The 22,110-nt window shown below is 44.7% G+C and overlaps 1 protein-coding gene across 3 annotated transcripts in view; it reads right to left on the reverse strand.

Annotated features, from left to right (window-relative positions):
• Positions 1 to 22,110, reverse strand: part of EIF2B1 (eukaryotic translation initiation factor 2B subunit alpha) — a 169,078-nt gene that overhangs the window by 127,600 nt on the left and 19,368 nt on the right. Inside the window, exons 2-3 of one of the 3 annotated variants that reach the window (XM_069619688.1) lie at positions 14,419 to 14,536; positions 14,197 to 14,302 (exon numbers count right to left, since the gene is read on the reverse strand). The exons of the other annotated variants lie outside the window; for them this stretch is intronic. Coding sequence (XP_069475789.1) covers positions 14,197 to 14,209 — 13 coding nt within the window. The 5' untranslated portion in view covers positions 14,210 to 14,302; positions 14,419 to 14,536. The remainder of the gene's footprint in view (positions 1 to 14,196; positions 14,303 to 14,418; positions 14,537 to 22,110) is intronic. 3 annotated transcript variants of the gene reach the window in all.

Here is a 22,110-nt window from a genome sequence, read left to right on the forward strand (position 1 = left end):
CCTGGGTTACGGCACTGAGGGTGCTGTGTAACCCATCTCACAAAAACACATGAGGCCCTATGGAGTAAAAGACCCCATAGCCCATTCAACACAAGGCAAACCAAAGAAACACACTTCAAACATGTCCAAGAGTGAGGGTAAAAGAGTCTCACTCTTGGCAGGAGAAAATAATAAACCCAGAAAATCCAGCAAAGCTGCTGGGGGACTCAATAGGTTAGGAAATTCAGCCTAAACAGAGAATTCTCCCTAACACTCGCCCCCCCCCCCAGACTAAGGGACAGGAGGATTTAATCCACTCCTGGATGAACCTCATACCTCTAGTCGATGACATACATCCTAGAGAGTCCATCAGCATTTTGATGGTGACACCCTGACCTGTGCTCAATGGTGGAGGCAGATTGACCATCTCAATAGTTTTGGATTTTCCCCTTTCATTTGCATTAACCATCTCAAGGGTTGGTGGTCAGTCTGAATGACAAAAGTAGAACCATACAAGTATGGCTTAAACTTCTTCAGTGCCCACACAATAGCAAAGCATTCTCTTTCGATTGTTGCCCACCTTGTTTCAGGATCCTTCAGTTTTTTACTGATGAAGCAAATGGGGTGTTCCCTACCCTTCTCATCCAGTTGGCTAAGAACTGCACCTATACCTACATTGGAAGCATCAGTTTGTACAATGAAAGTTTGGTGGTAGTCAGGAGCTCTGAGTACTGGAGCTTGGCAGAGAGCTTTCTTCAGGTTTTCAAAGGCCTGATTGCATTCCTCAGTCCATTTGACCTTCTTAGGGAATTTTGGAGAGGAGATCACATTCAGAGGAGAAGCTATGGTCCCATAGTTCTCAATGAAATTCCTGTAGTACCCAGTGAGGCCTAAGAAGGCTCTCACCTGGGTCTGAGTAGTAGGTGTTGTCCAATTTTGCACAGCTTCAATCTTGCTGAGCAAAGGCCTTATTTCTTCACCTCCTACCTCATGTCCAAGGTAGACCACTTTACTCTGACCAATTTGGCACTTGCTTGCCTTTATGGTCAGATTGGCCTGCTCAGGAGCCTGCAAAACATGTCCTAGGTGGGTCACATGTTCTTCCCAGGAGTGGCTGAAGACTGCAATGTCATCCAAGTATGCCATGCAGAAGTCCTCCATCCCAGCTAGAACCTGGTTCACCATCCTCTGGAATGTTGCAGGTGCATTTTTCAGTCCAAAAGGCATAACCTTGAATTGGTATAGGCCAACTGGGGTAGAAAATGCAGTTTTCTCCTTGGCATGGTCTGTCAGGGCTATTTGCCAGTAGCCTGACGTAAGGCCCAGTGTGCTGAGGTACTTGGCTGCACCAAGTTTATCCACCAACTCATCTGTCCTTGGCAAAGGGTGGGCATCAGTCTTGGTGACTGCATTAAGAGCTCTATAGTCCACACAGAATCTCAACTCTTTGGATCCTGCCTTTGGTACTAACACTACTGGGCTAGACCATGGACTAGTAGAGGGCTCTATTACCCCGAGATCAAGCATCTTCTTGACCTCCCCTTTGATGTGGGTTCTGACATGTTCTGACATTCTATATCCCCTGCTTTTGACTGGCAGGCAGTCACCAGTGAGTATCTCATGCTGTCCCCAAGGGGTCAAGCCTGGTGAAAGGGAGAACAGGGGGGCAAACTGATTTAACATCGCTTTGCACTCTTCCTGTTGCTCAGGGGTCAGATCTGAAGAGAGATTAACTCCTTCAACCTTTTCGTCCAAAGGTAAGCCTCTCAGGAGGTCAGGTAGAGCGTCACTCTCCTCCTCCTCTTCCGAGGAAGCTAGAAGCAATGCTCCTACTTCTGGTCTAGAGACATAGGCTTTGAGGCGGTTGGTGTGGAAGACTCTGGGAGCTTCCCTGGGTTTGCCCAGATCCACCAGATAGTTGACCTCTCCAAGTTTTCCCACAACCTTGAAGGGTCCCATCCATTTGTCTTGCAAGGCCCTATGCCTTGTTGGAAGCATAACTAGAACTAGCTGGTCTTGAGTAAACTCAACCATGTTAGCCTTCTGATCATGCCAATGTTTGATCAGAGCTTGGCCAGCTTTCAAGTTGTCACTTGCTTCTGCCATCATGTGTGACATTCTCCTTCGGAGACCTATCACATAGTCAGTCACTCTGACTGGCTTGGGGGAAGGAGCACTCTCCAACCCCTCCTTAATCAGGGCCAAGGGGCCTCTGACGGGATGGCCATAGAGAAGTTCAAAGGGAGAATAACCCACTCCCTCCTGAGGGACTTCCCTATAAGCAAATAGAAGGCATGGCAGTAGAAGGTCCCATTTCTTTTTAAGGGGTTCTTCTAAGGCACCTATCATGCTCTTCATGGTTCTGTTAAATCTTTCTACCAACCCGTTGGTCTGAGGGTGGTAGGCGGTTGAGAACTTGTAGGTAACTCTGCAGGTTTTCCACATGGCTTTCATGTAGTTGGACATAAAATTTGTCCCCCTGTCAGAGATCACCTCCTTAGGAAACCCAACCCTGGTAAAGATACCAAGAAGGGCCTTAGCCACAGCCTGAGCTGTAACAGTCCTCATAGGAATTGCCTCAGGGTACCTAGTAGCATGGTCTACTACAAAAAGGATAAACCTGTTGCCTGAGGAGGTTGGGGGATCAAGGGGACCAACACGGTCAATCCCTACCCTTTCAAATGGGACTCCCACAACTGGGAGAGGCACTAAAGGTGCCACATTCTTGGAACCAACCTTACCAGAAGTCTGGCAGCTCCTGCAATACCTATCTACTTCAGCCCCCATTTTTGGCCAATAAAAGTAGAGAGAGAGCCTTTCCTTGGTCTTCTTGAAACTCAAGTGACCAGTCAAAGGAATCTCGTGGGCTAGTTGCAAGAACTGTTGTCTGTTCTCTTGGGGCACTACCAGGCGTTGGTATGCTCCAGGTTCAGATTCGGTTGGTTCACTGTAGAAGAGGCCATCTTCCCAGTGTAACCTATACTTCCCAGGCTCTTGCCCATCAGCCTGAGAAGCTGCCTGTTGGCGAAGGCCCTCCAGAGTTGGACATTCTCTTTGTCCCTTACGAAAAGCTGTCCTGCTGGGTCCACCTTCTGCCAGTAAAGACTGCAGCTCAGGATGGTCAGCCGGGTCCAGGTCTCCAATAAGTTCTGGGCCTCCTACTAGCTCTTCTTCAGAGTCTAGTTCAACCACACAGGGTTGTACCTCCCTCTCAGCCTCAGCTGGAGGTGGAGTTACAGGTGTAACTTTGGACAACCTCGGGGAAGTCCTTGTTGGGAGCACTGGAGTGCTTGCTGTAGGCTTTTTCCTAGGAGTCTTGGGTTGCCCCTTTGCTCCTGATCTGGTAGTTACTGCAGCAAGTTGCTCCAGTGGGAGAGGAGTGATTTCTGTCATCATCTCCTGAGATAAACCTCGCAGGGTTTTCTCTCTTGCAGACTTGGTGAGCTCCCGTAACCTTTTACTAGGAGGTCTGGGGGTATGTGACACAACTCCAAGAGCTTTCAGGTCATTTCCCAGCAGAACTCTTCCTGGCACTTCACATTGTATACTGACAGGTATCTTCACAGCCATATCATTACACTGGATGAGGACTGGTAACTGGGGACACATCTGCACAGGCCCTCCAGCTAACTTGGTGAGGCATTTGGGTGCCTTAGCAACATCCTCTGCCTTGAAAAATGATTCATCCACCACAGTTATGCTGGCCCCAGTGTCCCTGATGGCAGGAGTCTCCTGACCATTCACGTGGACACTGTCCTTATAATACTCTTTAGTATTATCTGGGATAGAATTATACACATCTAAATTTTGTTGTTCCCACAACCCCAGAGAGACTAAAGAAACACTGGCTGAGACTCCAGTGGGTTCATCAGCCAGTAGTAGAAAGTTTCCACTTGCCATAGTGACTTCCTCCTCTGGAGCAAAGGCTAAGGAGACAAGTTGGACCCCTGAAGGTTTACCCTTACATTTGGGATCTCCTTTCACATGGTCAGTAGCCTTACAAACATAACAGGCCCCAAAGGTCCTTTGGAATGGAGGCTTGTTCTGACCTCCTTCTGGTTTAGCACCAGAAGGTATACTACTCTGCTGTGGTTTCCCAGGTGGCTTACCCTTATGGTTTTGTTTGGGGCCCTCTTTGGAATTAGGATTATTAGAATTCTCTTTGGAGTCTTTCTTAGGCTGTCTTCCCTCATCCTTCTTCTGAGTTACCCCAGAATCCTTGTGAGTAGCCCTGTTGGCAACCCACAAGTCAGCAGCCTTAGCTAGTTTCCTAGGATCTAATTCCTGTGAATCAGCCAAGTGCTGTCTGAGCTCAGGAGAGCAGGCATCATAAATTGACTCCATCATTACAAGATTTCTCATTCCTTCATAAGTGTTCACCTTGTAACCCTTAATCCATCCCTCTAAGTTTTTCAACCCTTCACACACCCAGGTAGCCCAAGGGGTACCATCATGCTTTTTGAGGCTCCTAAACCTCTTAAGATACTGGGAAGGGGTCTTCCCAAACCTAGCTATCAAAGCTAGTTTCACACATTCATACTCTTTCCTATCCTCCTCCCCCAACTCCATTACCACATCAGTTGCAACAGGGGGAAGCCTAGAGAACAACCAGGTGAGTAACTCATTACCTGTGATGTTCTGGAGCCCATGATTATACTCAAACATAGACAACCAATCCAACACATCCAACTTAGGCTCATACATACCAATCAATTCCTTAGGCATCCGGGGTCTTTTAGGACTGGAACTTCTAGAGGAGCCAGAGAGAGAAGCATTCTCAACAGACAATTTCTTCATTTCTAGCTCATACTTGAGCTCCATTTCCCTTAGCCTTAGTTCTTTGTCAGTTTGAGCATTAAGTTTCTTGTACTCTAATTCAAGTTTCATTCTCTCTAGTTCAAAGTATTGAGGGCTAAATGTGGGACCTGGCAAAGGTCCGGTAGGTACAGCTGGTAGAGCAGACAGAGGCCTAGGGGGACTATTTACAACAGTTTCATCCTCCTCTTCTGGTTCTGACCAAAGATCATCAATACTTTGTGCCATATCAAGATCATTGCTGCTTTCTACATTTGCTGGAGTGATAGGTTCCTCTGGACCATCCTCCAGACTTTGGTTTTCTAACAACCTTTCTATTAGCTCTATTTTCTTTCCTTTAGTCATGAGATTCTTATGCTTACAGAGAAGTCTTAGACAATCAGCAGTCTTTGTAGCAAGGGACTCTTGACTATAACTTTCCATAGTAGACAGGTTAAAAATGACTTTTTCTTTCTTGTGCTTAAGCTTTGTGGTTAGTTGCACTAAGGTATCTCAAAAGTACTCTAAAGTGTATACTCAATACAGATCCCACCGCTGTACACCAGTGTTAGGCAGAAACCTGTGCAGTTCCCTCTGGGACCACTGCAAAAGATTTAAGACTACAGGTGTTGGCAGTAAACCCACTTGGTAGCAGTCTGCACCGCACAGATTCACTGTGGTAGCTGTGGCTGAGCAGCCAGACTTCCCTCAAGAAGAGTTAGGCAGTATACAGAGAATACAGAATAGGTACAGAGACGCAGTAGCACAAGCAAACACTAACCAGAGCTAGGGGTAAAAGTATAAACTTATTTATTAAAGGTACACTCATAAATTACACTAGCACCCTAGAAAAGATAAGAAAGTCAAACACAGTTACTATTACTCATATGTACATCCCTAATCATTTGTTGGACAATTCTAAGTTAACACCACTTATTTCCAACCAGAGGTGAGCGCTTAACATTAGATGGTACTCCAACAAGTATTACCAAAAGGGAGGGAAAAGGCAGAAATAAAGAGAGCAGCAAGGTAAAACACTTTTCACATAAGGTTTAGCAAAAGCAGTCAATGGTGGAACAAGGAGAATTAGTTCGGGGCCCGCTGTAGAGGGAGCCAGGCGAAAAATGTGCCCAAGATCACACAATGTCATCAGTCTTTGCAGGTGAGAGAAAAAGGTTTTACTACGGTTCTGAAAAGTTTAGTTAGGGTGTCCCAGACCTACCCAGGTTTGAGAGCCGAGGGCTAAATCTACCCCGTACAATCGGTGGCAAGGGAGGCCGGGCGGATCACAGTACCTTTAAAAGTGGAAAGATTCCTCCAGCGGTGGTAGTCGTTCCTGGTAGTGGGTGCAAGTCGCGGCGTCGTCCCGAGGAAGAGGTGATCTCGAAGGGGAGGAAGGCTGCAGGTCGTTGCACTACCAGGGATGAGGCCAGCCGTGGAGTTCTTTGGTCACAAAGGATTTTTACCCCTCTTTCGTGGTTGAGGTAAAAAGTGGTATCCCGGTTGCCGGGGTGCTTGGCACAGGCAAGGCGGCCACGAGATGCTTCGGGACGGCGAAAAGAAGGCAGCAACTGGTTGTCCCCACCAGTTAAGGGAAGAAGACTCTCCGGCGGGAGATCTCCTCTGTCGTCGTAAAAAGTGGTGAGACGGTTCTGCAGGGCTTCACCGGTGGTGTCGTCTTGGCAGGTCGGCTCGGCTTCTCCCTCTTCGGCTTCTTAGGTCCTGTGGCGACTTCTGAAGTTCCAGTCCCCAAAGCCCTGCTTTTATGCAGCAAACCCCCATTCACCCAGCCTAGCTGTCACTCAAACATGCTAAGTGGTGAGCCGTCCGGCTCACCACTTGGGCCAATCAGGACGGAGTGCGACTTGAGTTACCAAGGTAACTCAGTCCAGGGTGCCTAAATCCCCCTCCACCCCTCCTAAGTGCCCCAGACAGAGTGGCACCACTTTGGAGGGCTTCTGTGGAGAAGCCCGCCAAAAGTGGAACAAAGGGCTCCACTTTGGGTCAGAGTTACAGAGGTGAACACCAATGCCATTTTAGAATCAAGTTTTGGCAAAAAATACCAACCGGAGTTATAATAATAAAGAAATAACCCGGCGGTATGTTCAAGGCTACCGTAAATAAATAAATAAAGGTATTAGCCGAAAACAATGGGAAATCCCATAGGAAAATATTCGCGGTTGAATATAAAAAGTAGTTTCCACTGCCACCAGCCAAAACTCGATGAGGGGGGACGGAGACGTGCCCCCTCGACTAACAGACCCCGGGGCAATGGAATTGCCCCGGCCAGTACGTCCACAATATGATGGTTTGTACTGGTTCTGTTCAGGATTTGAGACTAGTAAAGTCAATGGGGACTTTACAGACCCTGGGAGACAGTAGTCAGTCCCAGGGTATGGAGTCTATGTTGGGGGGTCCCTAGGACACCCCTGGGTTACGGCACTGAGGGTGCTGTGTAACCCATCTCACAAAAACACATGAGGCCCTATGGAGTAAAAGACCCCATAGCCCATTCAACACAAGGCAAACCAAAGAAACACACTTCAAACATGTCCAAGAGTGAGGGTAAAAGAGTCTCACTCTTGGCAGGAGAATAAAATAAACCCAGAAAATCCAGCAAAGCTGCTGGGGGACTCAATAGGCTAGGAAATGCAGCCTAAACAGAGAATTCTCCCTAACAGGCCTTGACAATTTTTGAAGCTGGCTTGTTATTTTCACTTGCTTCGTAGTTTCTTAGCGACGTCTTGCATAATGGGGGGACACTGGTTCTCGTCCCCGGTCCCAGCTCGTCAATGGACATTTTTTCTTTGAGCAACGTTGATTTTTGTTGTTGCAAATCTGCAGTCCTTTGTGCCAGGGGCCGACAGGGTGTTATTTGTGTATTGTCTGTCGGTGAGCGCATGGCCAATAAGTCTGCATCGGTTATGTCAAAATCGAAGGTGACATCAGAGGCGTCAAGATAAACTGACGGGGGTCGCGAACTGGGAAGCAACTGATTGTCCGTTATTGGGTTGACATCCGTGGTGCTCTTATTTAACTCTGGGGGAAGGTTCGTTGAGCTAGAGGAGAACATTTTGTCACTGTCTTTTAGAGGTATAACTTCCTCACCCTCGTTAACCATGATATTTTCATTCGTGGTTACGATTGGCGTTTCAGGCATTACGCCTGCGGGTGAGTTTAAGGTGGTTGCTTCCTCTGGACGCGCGCCGACCACTGGTCCCACAGGTCCCACGGGCCCACAGACTCCGCACCAGCAATGGAGCGCAATCCGATGCTAAGCCCGGGGCTGGGACCGAAACCGGGAGCGGAGTCGAAGCCGGCGCGACTAACATTTCTGCCGACTTAAGGCTGTGGCAATTTACAGAGGCAGTTACAGTACAGTTTTGAACGCTTACCTTCACGTTTGATGCCTTCGAATGTTGCCGCTTCAGCTGTTGTAGTCTGTTTCGTGTATGCGGCCCGCCGTCAGTCGGCACCACGTCTAGATCACTAGATGAGTGCGGATCCATCCGACACTTTCTGGGCGCTTTCTGGGGCAGACTGGGGGAGACTGAACTCGACACCTAACTCTGTGCCGGAAGTCCGGTTTTAAAGTTAGTCTTCAAAATTAAAGTGGTAGTGTCCCGAAATCAGTCGTGCAGCTCTTCTCAGCAGCAGAAAGCAGAACGGCCTCACAGTAACACAGTCTGGGGGAGACTGAAACCCTCATAGCCGCAGGGTTTATGATGGCTTTGATTGGGTAGGGTCCCAAGTCTCGTGGCCGAAAGGCACAAGGTCCTTTTAATGGAATGTTTTTGGATGCCAACCACACTTTATCCCCGACGTGATATTGTGGAGCCTCTCTCCTATGTCAGTCTGCAAATTTCTTTTGTTGCTCCTTAGCGCTGTTCAAGTTTTCGGTAGCTTATTTAAGAGACTGAGTGATTACTTTATGCAATGATGTAACAGCTGGCATCTCCAACTCGTCAAGGGGATCAAAGGAAGATGTTCTTGGGTGTCGACCATTCATTGTGTAAAATGGGGTCTGTCCGGTGCTGGTATGAAAAGAGTTGTATGCGAATTCACTTAACCAACTCTCCTGTTTGTTGCAACATACATCTCAGGTATTGTTCTAGCGTCTGGTTCGTCCCTTCTGTTTGACCATCGGTTTGGGGATGGTGACTCGTGGGAAGACGGAGGTCAATTTGGGCTATTTTACAACCATCACAGGGTGGCAGATCAGTGATGAAGTCCATTGACAATTTATGCCATGGTGTTGGCGCGGTACTCCTAATGGTCTCAACAGCCCTGCAGGGTTTAATTTTTGGGATTTGTTTTGTGCGCAGACACCGCAAGTGGTAACAAACTGGGCCATATCCTTTCTCCATGAGGGCCACCAATAGTTTTTATGGATTTTGGCTCTAGTCTTAGCGATCCCAGGGTGGCCTTCTACCAATGACTCATGATAGTTCGCTATTATGTTAGTGCGTATCTCCTTATCTTGAACATATAGTCTTCCCTGAAAGTATGGCAGATTATTTCTGATGGAGTATTGATTCCCCTTACTCAACCATTCCTTTTGGGCTGTCCGGTCCATCTGAGTTTGGAGATCAGTCTTTAAGTCTTCCCAGCAAGTAGTTACGCCTATCTGATGTTGAATCCGTTCTTCAGGAATAATGGCTATGGGGTCGGATGGATTGAAGGCGTCCTTGTCCTCTCCCATTCTCGATAGGGCATTTGCGTTTCCATTACGCACTCCTGGTCGGTAGGTTATTACAAAATCGTACTCGGCAAGGAATAAAGCCCAACGGAGTTGACACGAGGATTGAGCCTTGGCTGTTTTTAAATATTGTAGATTACGGTGATCAGTAATCTACAATATTTACAGTAACCTTGTGTTTTGCCCCTAAAAGGTAGTGTCTCCAGGTCCTGAAGGCTCCTTTGATTGCCAGGAGCTCTTTGTCGGTAATTGCATAATTCTTTTCAGGTGCAGAAAACTTGCGGGACCAAAATGCTATGGGATGGAGCTGCCCCGTCTCAGGTTCCTTTTGCGATAAAACGGCTCCCATGGCAATACTAGAGTATGGGCGCTGAGGTGAAGGCTTGTTTTAATGCCTGAAAGGCGCCCTCAGCCTCAACGGACCAAAATAATTTTGTATTCTTCTTTAGAAGGGATGTGATCGGATGGACGATCTGTGAGAATTGTGGTATAAATCTTCTATAAAAATTAGCAAATCCCATTACACTTTGTACCTCTTTGGTAGATGTCGGGGATGGTCATTTGAGCATAGCTTCAACCTTGCGTGTGTCCGTACAAACTCCTTGTGGAGTAAGCATGAAGCCCAAAAATTCGACCTCTGTGACGTGGAAGGAGCATTTCTCTAGTTTAGCAAACAATCAGTGCTGACGGAGCTTTTCCAACACTGCTCTTACATGGCCAACATGATCTTCTCTGGACTGTGAATAGATCAGGATATCATCAACGTAAACGAGAACACAGACATCCAATAGTTTGTGGAGTACATCGTTCATAAAAGAACTGGAATGCCGCCGGTGCATTGCAGAACCCAAAGGGCATCACCTGATACTCAAGAAGTCTGTATCTGGTCCGGAATGATGTTTTCCACTCGTCGCCTCTTTTAACACATACGAGGTGATAGGCCCTCCAGAGGTCTAGTTTCGTGTAGATTTGAGGGCTCTTTACCTGATCGAGTAATTATGGGATGAGTGGCAGAGGTATCTATTCTGAACCGTAACTTGATTCAATGCCCTGTAATCTATGCACGTTCTGAGGTCACCTTCCTTCTTGGGTACGAAGAAGAGCGCTGAGGACGCAGGGGGCTTAGATGGACGAATTAATCCATTCGCTAGGTACTGATCTAGGTAGGTTCGTAGGTGTTGAAGTTCTTGCTCTGTCAAAGCATATATTCGACTGCACAGGATTTGAGCCCCGGGTATCAGGTCGATCTGGAAGTCGTAGGGTCTATGTGGAGGCAAAGTATTTGCTTGCTCTTTTTGGAATACGTCTTGATAGTCCAAATATTCTGGGAGTAAGGCACCCGCAAGAGCCAGAAGTGCTTTTGCCTTGATTTTGGGTTTCTGCAAGTTCTTATGATAACAAGTTTTGGCGCATTCTTGTGGAAAGGTCAGTACTCATGTTTTCCAGTCTATTCTGGGATTATGGGTCTCCAGCCACAGCATTCCTAGGATCATCCGGAACTGTGGTGCTCCAATAAGATCAAAAGAGATGTCTTCTCGATGACCGTCCTGACATATCAGCATAACTTTTTCGGTGTGTTGCGTCACTGGTCCAGAGGATAATTGAGAGCCATCCACTGCAGTTATGTTTTCCGCCTGTGATTTATGCCGAAGAGGGAGGCCTATTCGTGCGGCTAGATCCTGATCAATATAGTTACCTACTGCTCCACTGTCGATATACGCCTCCAAGGCGTGTACCCTTGATGGTTGCTGGTGGTGGACTATAAGTACTGGCATGAATAGATGTGAGGTCTGAACTACTTTCTTCATTTCGCTCGACAAGGGGACCCTTACCCTTGCTGGGCGCTGGAGTTTTCCGGGGCCTGGTATTGTTCGTTATCGTTATTGTCTGTTGCACCTACAGTTTTCTTGGGTGGATTTGTTGGGCAATCTCAAAGGAAGTGTCCAGCCTTGCCACAATACAAACAAAGTTGTTGTTGCCTCCTTTTTTCTCTCTCTGCCTTAGATCTAGGGGCTTGTAACCCCCTGATCTGCATGGGTTCAGTTGTTTCATGGGCCTCGACTTGATTGTCTCTGGGTCGCATATAGACTGACCTCCCTTCAGTTCTTGTGCGATCCAATTTTCGGTCTTGTAACCTATGATCCAGTTGCAGCGTCAGGTTAATGTACTCTGCACAACATTCAGGAGGATAGACCACTTGGGCTAGCACGTCCTTGAGTTCCCCACGCAGTCCTCGGTAGAATAATGTGGTCCTTTTTTCTTCAGGCCAGTTGGTTTGTGCAATGAGGCAGTTAAAGGTGGCTATATACATCAATAGATCATGATTTCCCTGTCTTAGGGACAACAGTTTGTTATCCAGAGCCTGTCCTTAGGAGTGTCTCGCAAACAACTTCTCCAATTCCCATTGAAACTTCCCAAATTTGTGAAGTACTGGGTCATCCCGATTGACCAATGGTATTGACCAGTCTGCTGCGCTGCCTCCTAAATACTAAAGTACGAATGCCACCCTGGAACTGTTGTTCGGGAATGCTCCTGGACGGCACAAAATGTGCAGGCGACACAGATTCATAAATATTGCATATTTGTTGGGGTCGCCGGTAAACTGTTCAGGTGGAGCCAACGGTACAGCCCCTGGGAGTACCACTTGAACTGGTGGTGATGGTGGCAAAGGGGTTGGTGCGATTCCAGCTAACGGGACTTGCCCCGCATGAGTTTGAAGCACCTGTCTTGCCAGTTCGTCGGTTCGTTCGAGCAACAATGAGATCCCTTCTTAATGAATTTGTCTCTTGTCTAGAGGCATGCACTTCAGCTCGTAGTTCCCCCAGCAATTGGGCCAACTGGTCAGTCTCAGAGGTTTTCATAACACCCAAGCAGAGATTCTGAGATGGCTTTGCGTTCTGTTACGCTCACCTGATCTCTGCGGGGACGTTGGGGCACGGTTGGAGCCCTCCCAGGACCTGGCTCCCTTGGATCGACTTTCTCCCTCAGCCGCTGCGTTATCGAGGACCCAGGATGCTGGCACTGTTCCTGTTGTGACGTAAGGATGAGCTCTCCGTCCTGCTTTCTTCAGCAGGGGCGCTGTGTATGGACCTAGTTGTGTAACTGGTCCTTAACGTGGAGGTCCATAACTATGATTATTGTCTGTATTCTTAGTGATAATTTTCCCCAATGATTATTGTCCGTAACCGTATATTGTCCTTTCTCTCTCTCTCTCAGGTATGAAGATGACCCAGTAGCGTGCGATGATGAAAAGTCTATTCCGCAGGACCTACTAGTGGTAAGTAGACTTTCCAGAAGTTACACCCCCGTTCGAGAGTTGCGCTGCTTAGCGTGTTAAAGTCTATGCAATTGCTAACCTTGCGCTTCACTTTCCCTTTGCAGGTGCAGCTGGTCGGTGTTTTCTGGTGAGCGGTTTCCGAACTCCTGCAGGCTGCCGGAGATGAAGATCCGCGAGGATGCTGCGTCGGAAGAAGGTCCCGTGTTGATGGGAGTTCGGGACTGTTAAGGATGCTAGGCAGCACCCGCAGAGGACCCGAGGAGACAGGTAAGATGCATGCGGCTGCTGCAGGGTTGGAAGCGAAAAGCAGTTCTTCAAGCGATGGCGTGGCTGACTCAGGTAAGATGCGCGCGTAGACTTCAGAGTTAGAAGCAGGTAGCTGAACTTCCAGCGATGGTGTGGCTGACCTCAAGGTAAGATGCTGGAGGGTTCCGGAGACTGAAGATGCTCGGGCTGAATCAGGTAAGGGTCTTCTGAACGGCGGTAAGCGTTACGCTGCTCTAGCAGACTAACGCGAAGCACCAGCATGCGGGTGGGGCCGGCTTATATAGCCTGGCCCCAGCCACTCCCCTTAGGCCCCACCTTGCCACTCCTCCTGTCTTCTGCACGTGCCTTCCATGCATTGGTAGGGCCCCGCCCAGGCGAGATGCACGTGCTTTCACCATTCTGTGTGCAGAGCACACTTTGTAATGAGCTTGGTGCCATAGGCGCCAAGACTGGGTCTATTGGGACCCTGCAGGATGTGAAGTAACTGACCCATGGGAGTCCAATGTACTTATGGCCTAGCGCACACCTGTGTTTTAATTATTTCATTAGTAAGTAAGATATTAATGGGGTGCCGGGGAGAATAACAACCTTGACACTGGGTTGCGTTAACCTATGTAAAACCAAAAGATGTCCACAATTCTGTGAAACTCTCCCGTCCCCTGCACACCCGATCAATTGTGAAAACAATCAATATTTACGTCAATAATGACAATTTACTTTTTAAGAAATGTTTGAAAAAAACGGTTTAAGACATTGATTATAAATGATGATCATCAATTTCATTTCTCAATAAATCATAGGCAACAAATTTAAATTTCAATTCATTAGATAATCAACAACTGTGTTTTTGCAATTTCAACATTGCTTGTATAGCATATATATACATATTTTTAATCGCAATCAATTTTGGCGCAATAATCTTCGTGGGCACACAATATGTAAATCACACGTCCCTCAATTCTATGGAGAATTGCCTTATGCCATATATTGTTCATTGAAAAGTGTTAACATATATTACTCGACGCGTTTCGGGGTTGGTTATGTCCCCTTCTTCAAGAGATGTTAGCCCTCTTTCATTTCTTTTTTCTTTTCACCTAAAATATATAATACGGTATTCAAATCTTTAGTTTTAATTATATTCTGTCATGTTGTTTTTGTACATTGTTTAAATAATAATCACCTGGATGTCCCATGTATTAATCTCCTAACTTGAAGCTTCCTAAAGATTTGCAGTCTTTTCAATGTCAACCAAAAAGGTTGTGTGGATTACCCAATTAGTGAGCAACCTATTAAAACAAATAGAAAAACAATAGAAAATGGCTAGATTAAAATAGGGAATTCGTCCTGAATTATAGAATAGAGTTTATGTACAGTAATGGGAATTCAATGCAACTCGATTTACCTGACGTTTCCAATCTTGTGGTCTCACTTCATAAGTTTGGAAAATATAGCCGTTAGTCCGCTGTGAAACAATCCCATGGAGTGGAATTGTCTATGTTGGATAGGAATCCAAGTCGTATCTGAAAAACACATATACATGTGTTTTAATGGGCGATTCAGATATCACCTTAGGGTTATAGTGAGTATTTAGGTACTAATCTGTGTAGTAACCTGAGAAACTATAGGGTGATAGTTATAAATCACTACTATAACATAAGCTGTAAACTCGTATTCGTATTGTAAATAGTTAGATGTTTCTGGGTGTAACTATTATGGCACCTGGGCTAGAATTATAACTAGTGGCTTCCATCTTACCTTGCTGAGGAACAGGGGCTCCAGGAGTTGGTGCTGCCTTTCGTGCTGCTCTTTGTGTCTAGCGCTCCAAAATGGACGCTATTTATGTCGTGATGTCATCACGTATGAGCGTGATGACGTCACTGTGTTTACAGCGTCAGCGTGTGACGTAGGTATCGTCATGTCGACACGGGTAAATGCAGTCTACAGGTGTAGAGATGTCTGGTTAAATTCACTTGGTAACTATAGGTGATGGTTATGAGCGCCTGGTATTACCTAGGCATAATAGTATTAGAGAATTAAGCGTAAATATATCCTCTTACTACTTGGATTCTCGTGTGTAAAGAAACCCCTAGAGGGCATGGAATATAGCATTTTATATCGTGGTATCCTATCACTGCCTTCGTTCTTATGCATAACGATCTCCTGCAGGGCATGGTATTTGGGCATCCATGTGTTTATTATTTCAAAAAGAACATGCTCACATTTCTCCATATTTTTTAACATTGCATTCTTACTGGATATTTGGTAAACAATTCTCACAAAAGCCAAAGGGTTAATCTGAGTCATATTACTAGACATTTTGTACACCTAAAACGTTTCATGGGGTTCAAATCCCTATGGTTTTTTGTGTAAGGTTATTTATAGAGTATCTTCATTAGGGATCTTCCAATAACCTATAAGAAAGCAGCTAAACTGTAATCTTCATTCATCCCATGGGGTGTTAAGATGTTCAATTTTTCAATCCAAAAGATTTCCCTCTAATTCATGCGTCTAGAGTGGTTCTCACCTCTTTGAGCTTTCTTAACAATCTCCAAGATTACCACCTTCAATTGGGCAATGTTGTGTTTTTTAAAGCAAAGTGTCTAGCTACCGGTGAGTGTACACTGTTTGTTCTTATGTTGCTTTTATGCTCATTCCAGCGTTCCAATGATCATCATCATTGTTTTGATATAATCAATGTCTTAAAGGGGCTCTTAGTCTATCAAGGGCCACTCCACTTCGTCTATCAATGCTTATCAAGTTAGGCTGCCTCACATTCCTTGATAATACGTGGTTTGCTACAGGTACCTCCCTATTGATGCCACGGCATGAAGCCTTGCTATCAACCACCTGAGTACAAACGCACATATACAATATTTTATTCTGCTTTTGAGCCAGAAACATATGGGTATATCAACAATATCCCCCATATTCACTCTTCCATAATTCTGTAAAAGATTACGAAAACAGGAGAAATTGTATCGTACCACCATTTATTTCGCCTGTTCTCTTTGCAGGATTAAATACTGGATGTGCATGTGGAAATGTATACGAAGAGTTATCTTTTTCGTTTACCATGTCAGCAGGCCCGACACAATTTTATGAAATTTAGATTTAATCAGTTAGCCATAAATTAAATGCTGGATATTTGGCAACAAGTGTGGCATGTTTAACCATCATGTCTGAGCTATTGCTTTGCTCTGTCCTGCTACTTGCTTGCGAGTAGCAATTGCTTCTTTGCTCTGCCCCGCCCTCACCAGCCACTGCTCTTACTATCTCTTCCTTTCTCTTCTACTTCGCTTTTCATTCTCCTCTGCTCAAAACCTTCCAACTCTTTCTATCCCCATTATCTCTTTTCCTGAACGCCACCCCTCTTCTCACTCACCTGCTCCTTGTATTCACAAAAACGTCAACCCTAAATTAAGCACACCTTCCTTATGGTATTTATCCCCAGCGCCTTTCTACTTCCCAGATTAAACATCACTATGGTTTTACATCTCACTCTCTTTATATTGCTCTTTGGAATGCACATTCTGTCTGTAACAAGACTTCCTTCTTTCTCAATCTCCCTCTCTTGACCTCATTACCCGTACAACAACCTGGATTTCTCCGAGACTCTGCATCGCTTGCTTCATGACCCTGCCTACACCGTCCCCCACTCTCCCCGCCCAACCAGTAGGCGTGGTGGTGTAGGACGGTTTGCATCTTCCAAACTAGAAGCTAGATCGATAATCGAAATATGACATGGAAAAAAATTATCTAGCTTGAAAACCTATTAAGTGGCCATATTAGTGGTATGATCCCAAAAGAAAAAACTGCCAAAATCTGTTACAGGGAAATAACACAACAAGCTTTTTCCAAACGGGAACCAGCAAAATTCAGTGGTACAGTTCTAAAACGGAGTGGCAGTAAAGGTCTTCATTATAAACCTCTATGTATGGCAGCATGAAGGTAAATTATTAACGCATCGTAATTACATCATTCTGACACTATATTTGAAATGATTTAAATTAGCATGATGTATTTCACAATGTGTTGTCTTCTTTTGCAGGGAACAAATAATGCAATTATTATAATTACAATTTTGTGTTTATGCCCTGCCACCCAACCAAAACATTGTCATGTGAAGTAGCGAAACAATAAAAACCACACTGATATAATTGAAACATGGTTTTGATCCTCATTGATAAGACACACTTTTGATAAAGAACACAAGGCTAATCCCAGGAACCATTAGGCTGTGAAACAACACATTCCAAATACAGTAATGTTAATGATACCACATGTCTAAAGCCATGATATTCCTTTGTTCAGTCTTATCTTGTGTGATCTTGCTTTAAAGACGATTCGTTGTTCCAACGGTAACTGACTTTTTTTTTTATATATCTTCCATCTACAACCATTGCTAGAACAGACAATGTGAAGTCAGTAACTGTGTGGCCCGTTTCGAGAAGGTGCACCAAAGGAGTAGTCAAAGTCTTGTACTAAATTCAACTACGATGTTCTCCAATGCAAATGTTAAATCTTCTCATGGTCCTGCCAATGTAATGAAGTCCACATGGCAGGTTATAATATAGACTACTTGGCTACTGTTGCAGTTCGTAAGGTACACTATTGAAAGAACAATGTCCAGTTCTTTGCTTGCTCTTATTTGATTACACACCATCCAATTGACACATGGATAATGTGCCACATGGATAAGGTCCCAGAGGCATGAGCAGCCCCCATAGTTTTGTGATTGCAGAGGCTTTTCTGGTTTTACAGGTATTGGATCTTTACGTACAAATTGATTCCTAAGATTAGAACTGCGCTGTAATACAAACATTGGTTTTGTATCCTAAAGTTTCAAGATCACCCTTTCGATTCTGTTAGAAAGATTTGCATATGTATTGACAAAAGACAAACGTTCAGAATCAGTGTCCTTTCTTGAATGTTCTAAACGTGCCACCTTATTATTAATGAATGCACGTTTTCAACATTTATGTGTTCGTTTTTTAGGGTAATGTCTATCACAGAGTTTTTCCCCGAAGATGGAGGAATGCTCCTTGAAGGTCTCTATTCATGCTATTCCTATGTAATCTCAGAAATTTACCAAAGGTTAAACTATTTAAGGCAACAGGGGTGACAATTATAACTCAGGTTTTGTTTTGCTGATGGCACAATCTTTAAATAAAAAACATATTCAGCATAAATCATAATATCTAGAAAAGTTACTAATTGTTCATCCATTTGGCATGTGAATTTAATTGATGGAATTTTTGTATTGAGCCAATTAAAAAAATTATATGCAGCCGCGAGAGAACCATCCTAGATGATGGAGGCAGCATCAATATAGCGTTTCTATAGGTGTATGTTTAAAAATGAAATGAAAAAATGTATTCTCTATACCGTACAAAGAAAGTCTCTTCAAATGTCTCAACATTCAAATTTGCCACACTGGGGGCTACCGCAAATCTCCATAGCATTAGCCCCATTTGTTGGAAAAGACCTTTTTCAAAACGAAACCTTTTTTTCTAAGTGTGATAGACAAACACTATATGATAAAGTGTTGTATTTCATCACTAGGTTCTGTGTGAAAATGGTCTAGATGATGTTTAATGATCTCTACAGCTTCCTCCTGCATACAAAGATTCAATGTCTAAGTGATAAGTAAATATTATGATCCATCAAGTGTAATACATTCCACCATACTTATAATATGTGTTGTATCCTTTACATAAGACCTCATTTTGGGTACATGTTGTTTAAGAAAATGGAACTTTGATAGTGGTTCCAAAATGGATCCTATCCCAGAAACTATGATTCTCCCATGTCAGCTAACAATATTCTTGGAAGAGTATAGAAAATTGCTGTTCTGGGAGGCAACTGTGTAAGAAATGCATCCACCGGGTTGGAAAGCCACCCTTGATTCACTTCCTGTTTTGTACGAGTTTTAATTGTGATTGCAAGTTCAGCAGTATGATCAGTATTTACAGGCAAGTAAACAGACCCATTTAGTTGTCTTTTGCTTTCAGCCACATAATCAGATCTACCTTCCTCTCCTCTGTCTCTATCTCTACCTGTGGTGTTCCCCAGGGGGTCTAACCTCTTCCCTGGCTGTTCAACCAGTACCTCGCACTTCTTGCCCACCACATTGCTGCTCTCTGGCCCAGCTTTTAGTGATATGTGGACGACACTGCGCTCATTTTCATGCTCCCTTCCTCCACCACTTCTCCTTCCCTCATCTCTGAATGTCTGTCCGCTATCTAGGAGTGATGTGTCGCCAACGATCTATGCCTTAATGCCAGTAAGACTGAGATCCTCCTCATCGGCACACCTGCTGCCTCCTTTCCTGTCGCTTTCTGGCCAGCCTCTCTTGGCCCTCTTTCTTCTCCCACCTGTGAGGCTAAAAACCTCTGGGTCATCTTCGACTCCACTCTCTCCTCACATCTCTGACGTCTCTAAGACGTCACACTACCAGCTTCACCTCCTCAGAGGTATTCTTCCTTTCATCTCCTTCCCGCAGAAGATCACCGTCTCCAGAGCTCTGGTTCTCTCTAGGCTGGACTACTGCAATAGCCTCTTTCTAAATCTGCCTGCTTCTACTCTCCGCTCTCTGCACCTCATCTAGAACAGGACTGCAAGACTTGTCATTGGCCTGAAGCCCATGGATCGTATCATCCAGGACTGAAATCTCTGCACTGGTTCCCACTGACTGCGAGGATTAAGTTCAAAACCCTGTGCATTCTCCACAAGGCCTTCTGGGGTCTGTGGCCTCAATACCTCCAACCCTCTCTTCATAAATATCTTCCTTCTTGAGGTCTTTGCTCATATCCCTCAGGGTCAGTCGCTTCTCCAAGCAAAGAGTTGGTGGAAGATCTCTTTCTTCGGCTGGGGCCTCCCTCTGGAAACAGCCTCCCTGAAACTTGAGGAGAACCATCACCGGTTTCCGAAAGCACCTCAAGACCTTCCTCTTTGTTTCTGCTTTCTCTCCTCCTCTCGCCTGCTGAACTCCCAAATGATTTTGCACTGGTCACCTGGTTACCCTCTGATCTCGGGCCAAGGGCCCATCCCCCACCAGCTGCACACCTGCAGTGCCTCCCGGGCAGCCCCTGCACTTGGGGGCTGTTTATGTATCCCTACAGTCCCCCCAGCTCTTGACACTTGATGTCTGCACTTACCCCTGCATTTGCCACAAGCTGGCCGCACTTTTACCTATTTTTATTTATCCTTTACTGTTGTTCCTATGTATTGCACTGCCCCCTCCCACTTCACCCCTGCACTTTCCATGTCCCCCCTGCAATTGTGTGATCTCAAGGTCACCTGGCCTATTGAGATTGTGGTCTTTGTCTTCCTTCTGTTCCCCCTCCCTTGCCTCGTTGCACATTGAAACGCTTGTGTGTAGGTGTGTTATCATATCTCTTAGGAGTAAAATGGCTCCACCCTTCGCTGCCCTTTTTATTACCTGCTCAGTGTTTTCTTTTAGTGAGCGAATTGCCTCCTCCTCTATACGACTCAAATTGAAATAGATGGAGAAATTCCCTTTTTCAAAAGCCTCCGGATCCTTCATTTATAGACCTGAGATTCTGAACTAATATTAGATCGGGGCACCTCAAAAGTAGAGGGCGGCTAAACCCTGCATGATTATTATCTTTCTCATGAATTGTTTAAATTGAACTCTGAAGGAATAAATATCATGTAATTGTATGGGGACAAATCTAAACCCATTTTCTAAAACTTAATAAATGTCGATAAATGTAATACCAACAATCCCCACTCCTGGTCGGTGTGGTATCGGTCTCCTGTCATCAGTCTAAAACATTCCCTAGTGGTCTAGTCTTGCTTGCCCCTTTTGTACCAATGTCGTCCTCCTTTGCTGCCCCGCTGATTTTGCCACTTATTCAAAGTATCTGAAACGTTTAAAGGGCCTGGTGCTGGGTATGTATTTTCACTTGTAGTGTCACTGCGTTTTCTGTAAGATGTATCTATAATATGACATATTGGGAATCAAATTGCTCACAATTAGTATTTGAACATAAACTCATAGGGGGAGGTGAGGGAGCATTTTTTCCTCGCTGACTTTTTCCAAATATATATAGTGCGTATTCATAAACAGGAATTCTTCTATTGCCTCTTTCCCTCTTTTCGTGCTGTGAATTTTTTTTTACGTCATCTTTTATCTCACACCACCACTTTGTGCATCTGTGGAAGATCCCACACTAATATAGGGGACTGAAATATGTCAGGCAGGTCACAAAGATCAAAAGGACAAATACTCTTACAGACCTGTGCCAAGTCAATTTGCTATCACCAAAGTTTAATGATAAATTTCATTGTGCCCTCCTAATGAGACGTGTTTCAGCAGTCGCCTTTATCAAATCGGGGCAAGTTTCTCTATATAAACCACACTGCATCCAATGCAAAAAGAAAAGTTGTTGTGTGTACACATAATATTGTTAGAGCAATTAATGCAAGTCATGCATGTAAATGAATGGCATATGTTACTAACAAAAATAAAATGAACAAAATATATAACAAACATTAGGGCTTGGGAGGAGTTGAGAGAGGGAAAAGAAGAGCAGAAAGACTAAGTTATCTTTCAAATGATCCAATAAATCATAATTGTATATATCGATCATTAATTACTTGAAACATTAACTTCCATATCATTAGTGTCCAGTCTTCTTACCATGGGTCATTTTGGGTTAATTGCTTGCAAATTTAATTTATGATGGGTTAGATCCCTGCGAAGAGAAGTAAGTTGCATCTTGGTTGTCGTGTGCTTTAATCTGATATTTTCACACTTCCGTTTATACTACTGCTATTGCCATTTCTGTGCATCATTTATATCTCATGTGTTTAATATGCTGCAGTTACTGTAAACTAATTATAATATTTTGTAAATGCATCCTAATTTAGCTGTGTTTTATTTGTATGGTGGCCGTTCTTTAACACATACGCTCGAACATATGTTCGTGCGAGGATCCTGCATCTTCTACAGATTTAAATACATTATTTCTAAGTGGCAATTAGTTTTGGTGGTTTCCCAAACATTGATCTCAAATAGGCAGTAATTCAAAGCTTCTTACCGTTATATCTGCTTAATCATACGCTTTGG

The sequence above is a fragment of the Ambystoma mexicanum genome, chromosome 10 (assembly GCF_040938575.1).
Source record: "Ambystoma mexicanum isolate Mex_15411 chromosome 10, UKY_AmexF1_1, whole genome shotgun sequence".
NCBI lineage: Eukaryota > Metazoa > Chordata > Amphibia > Caudata > Ambystomatidae > Ambystoma > Ambystoma mexicanum.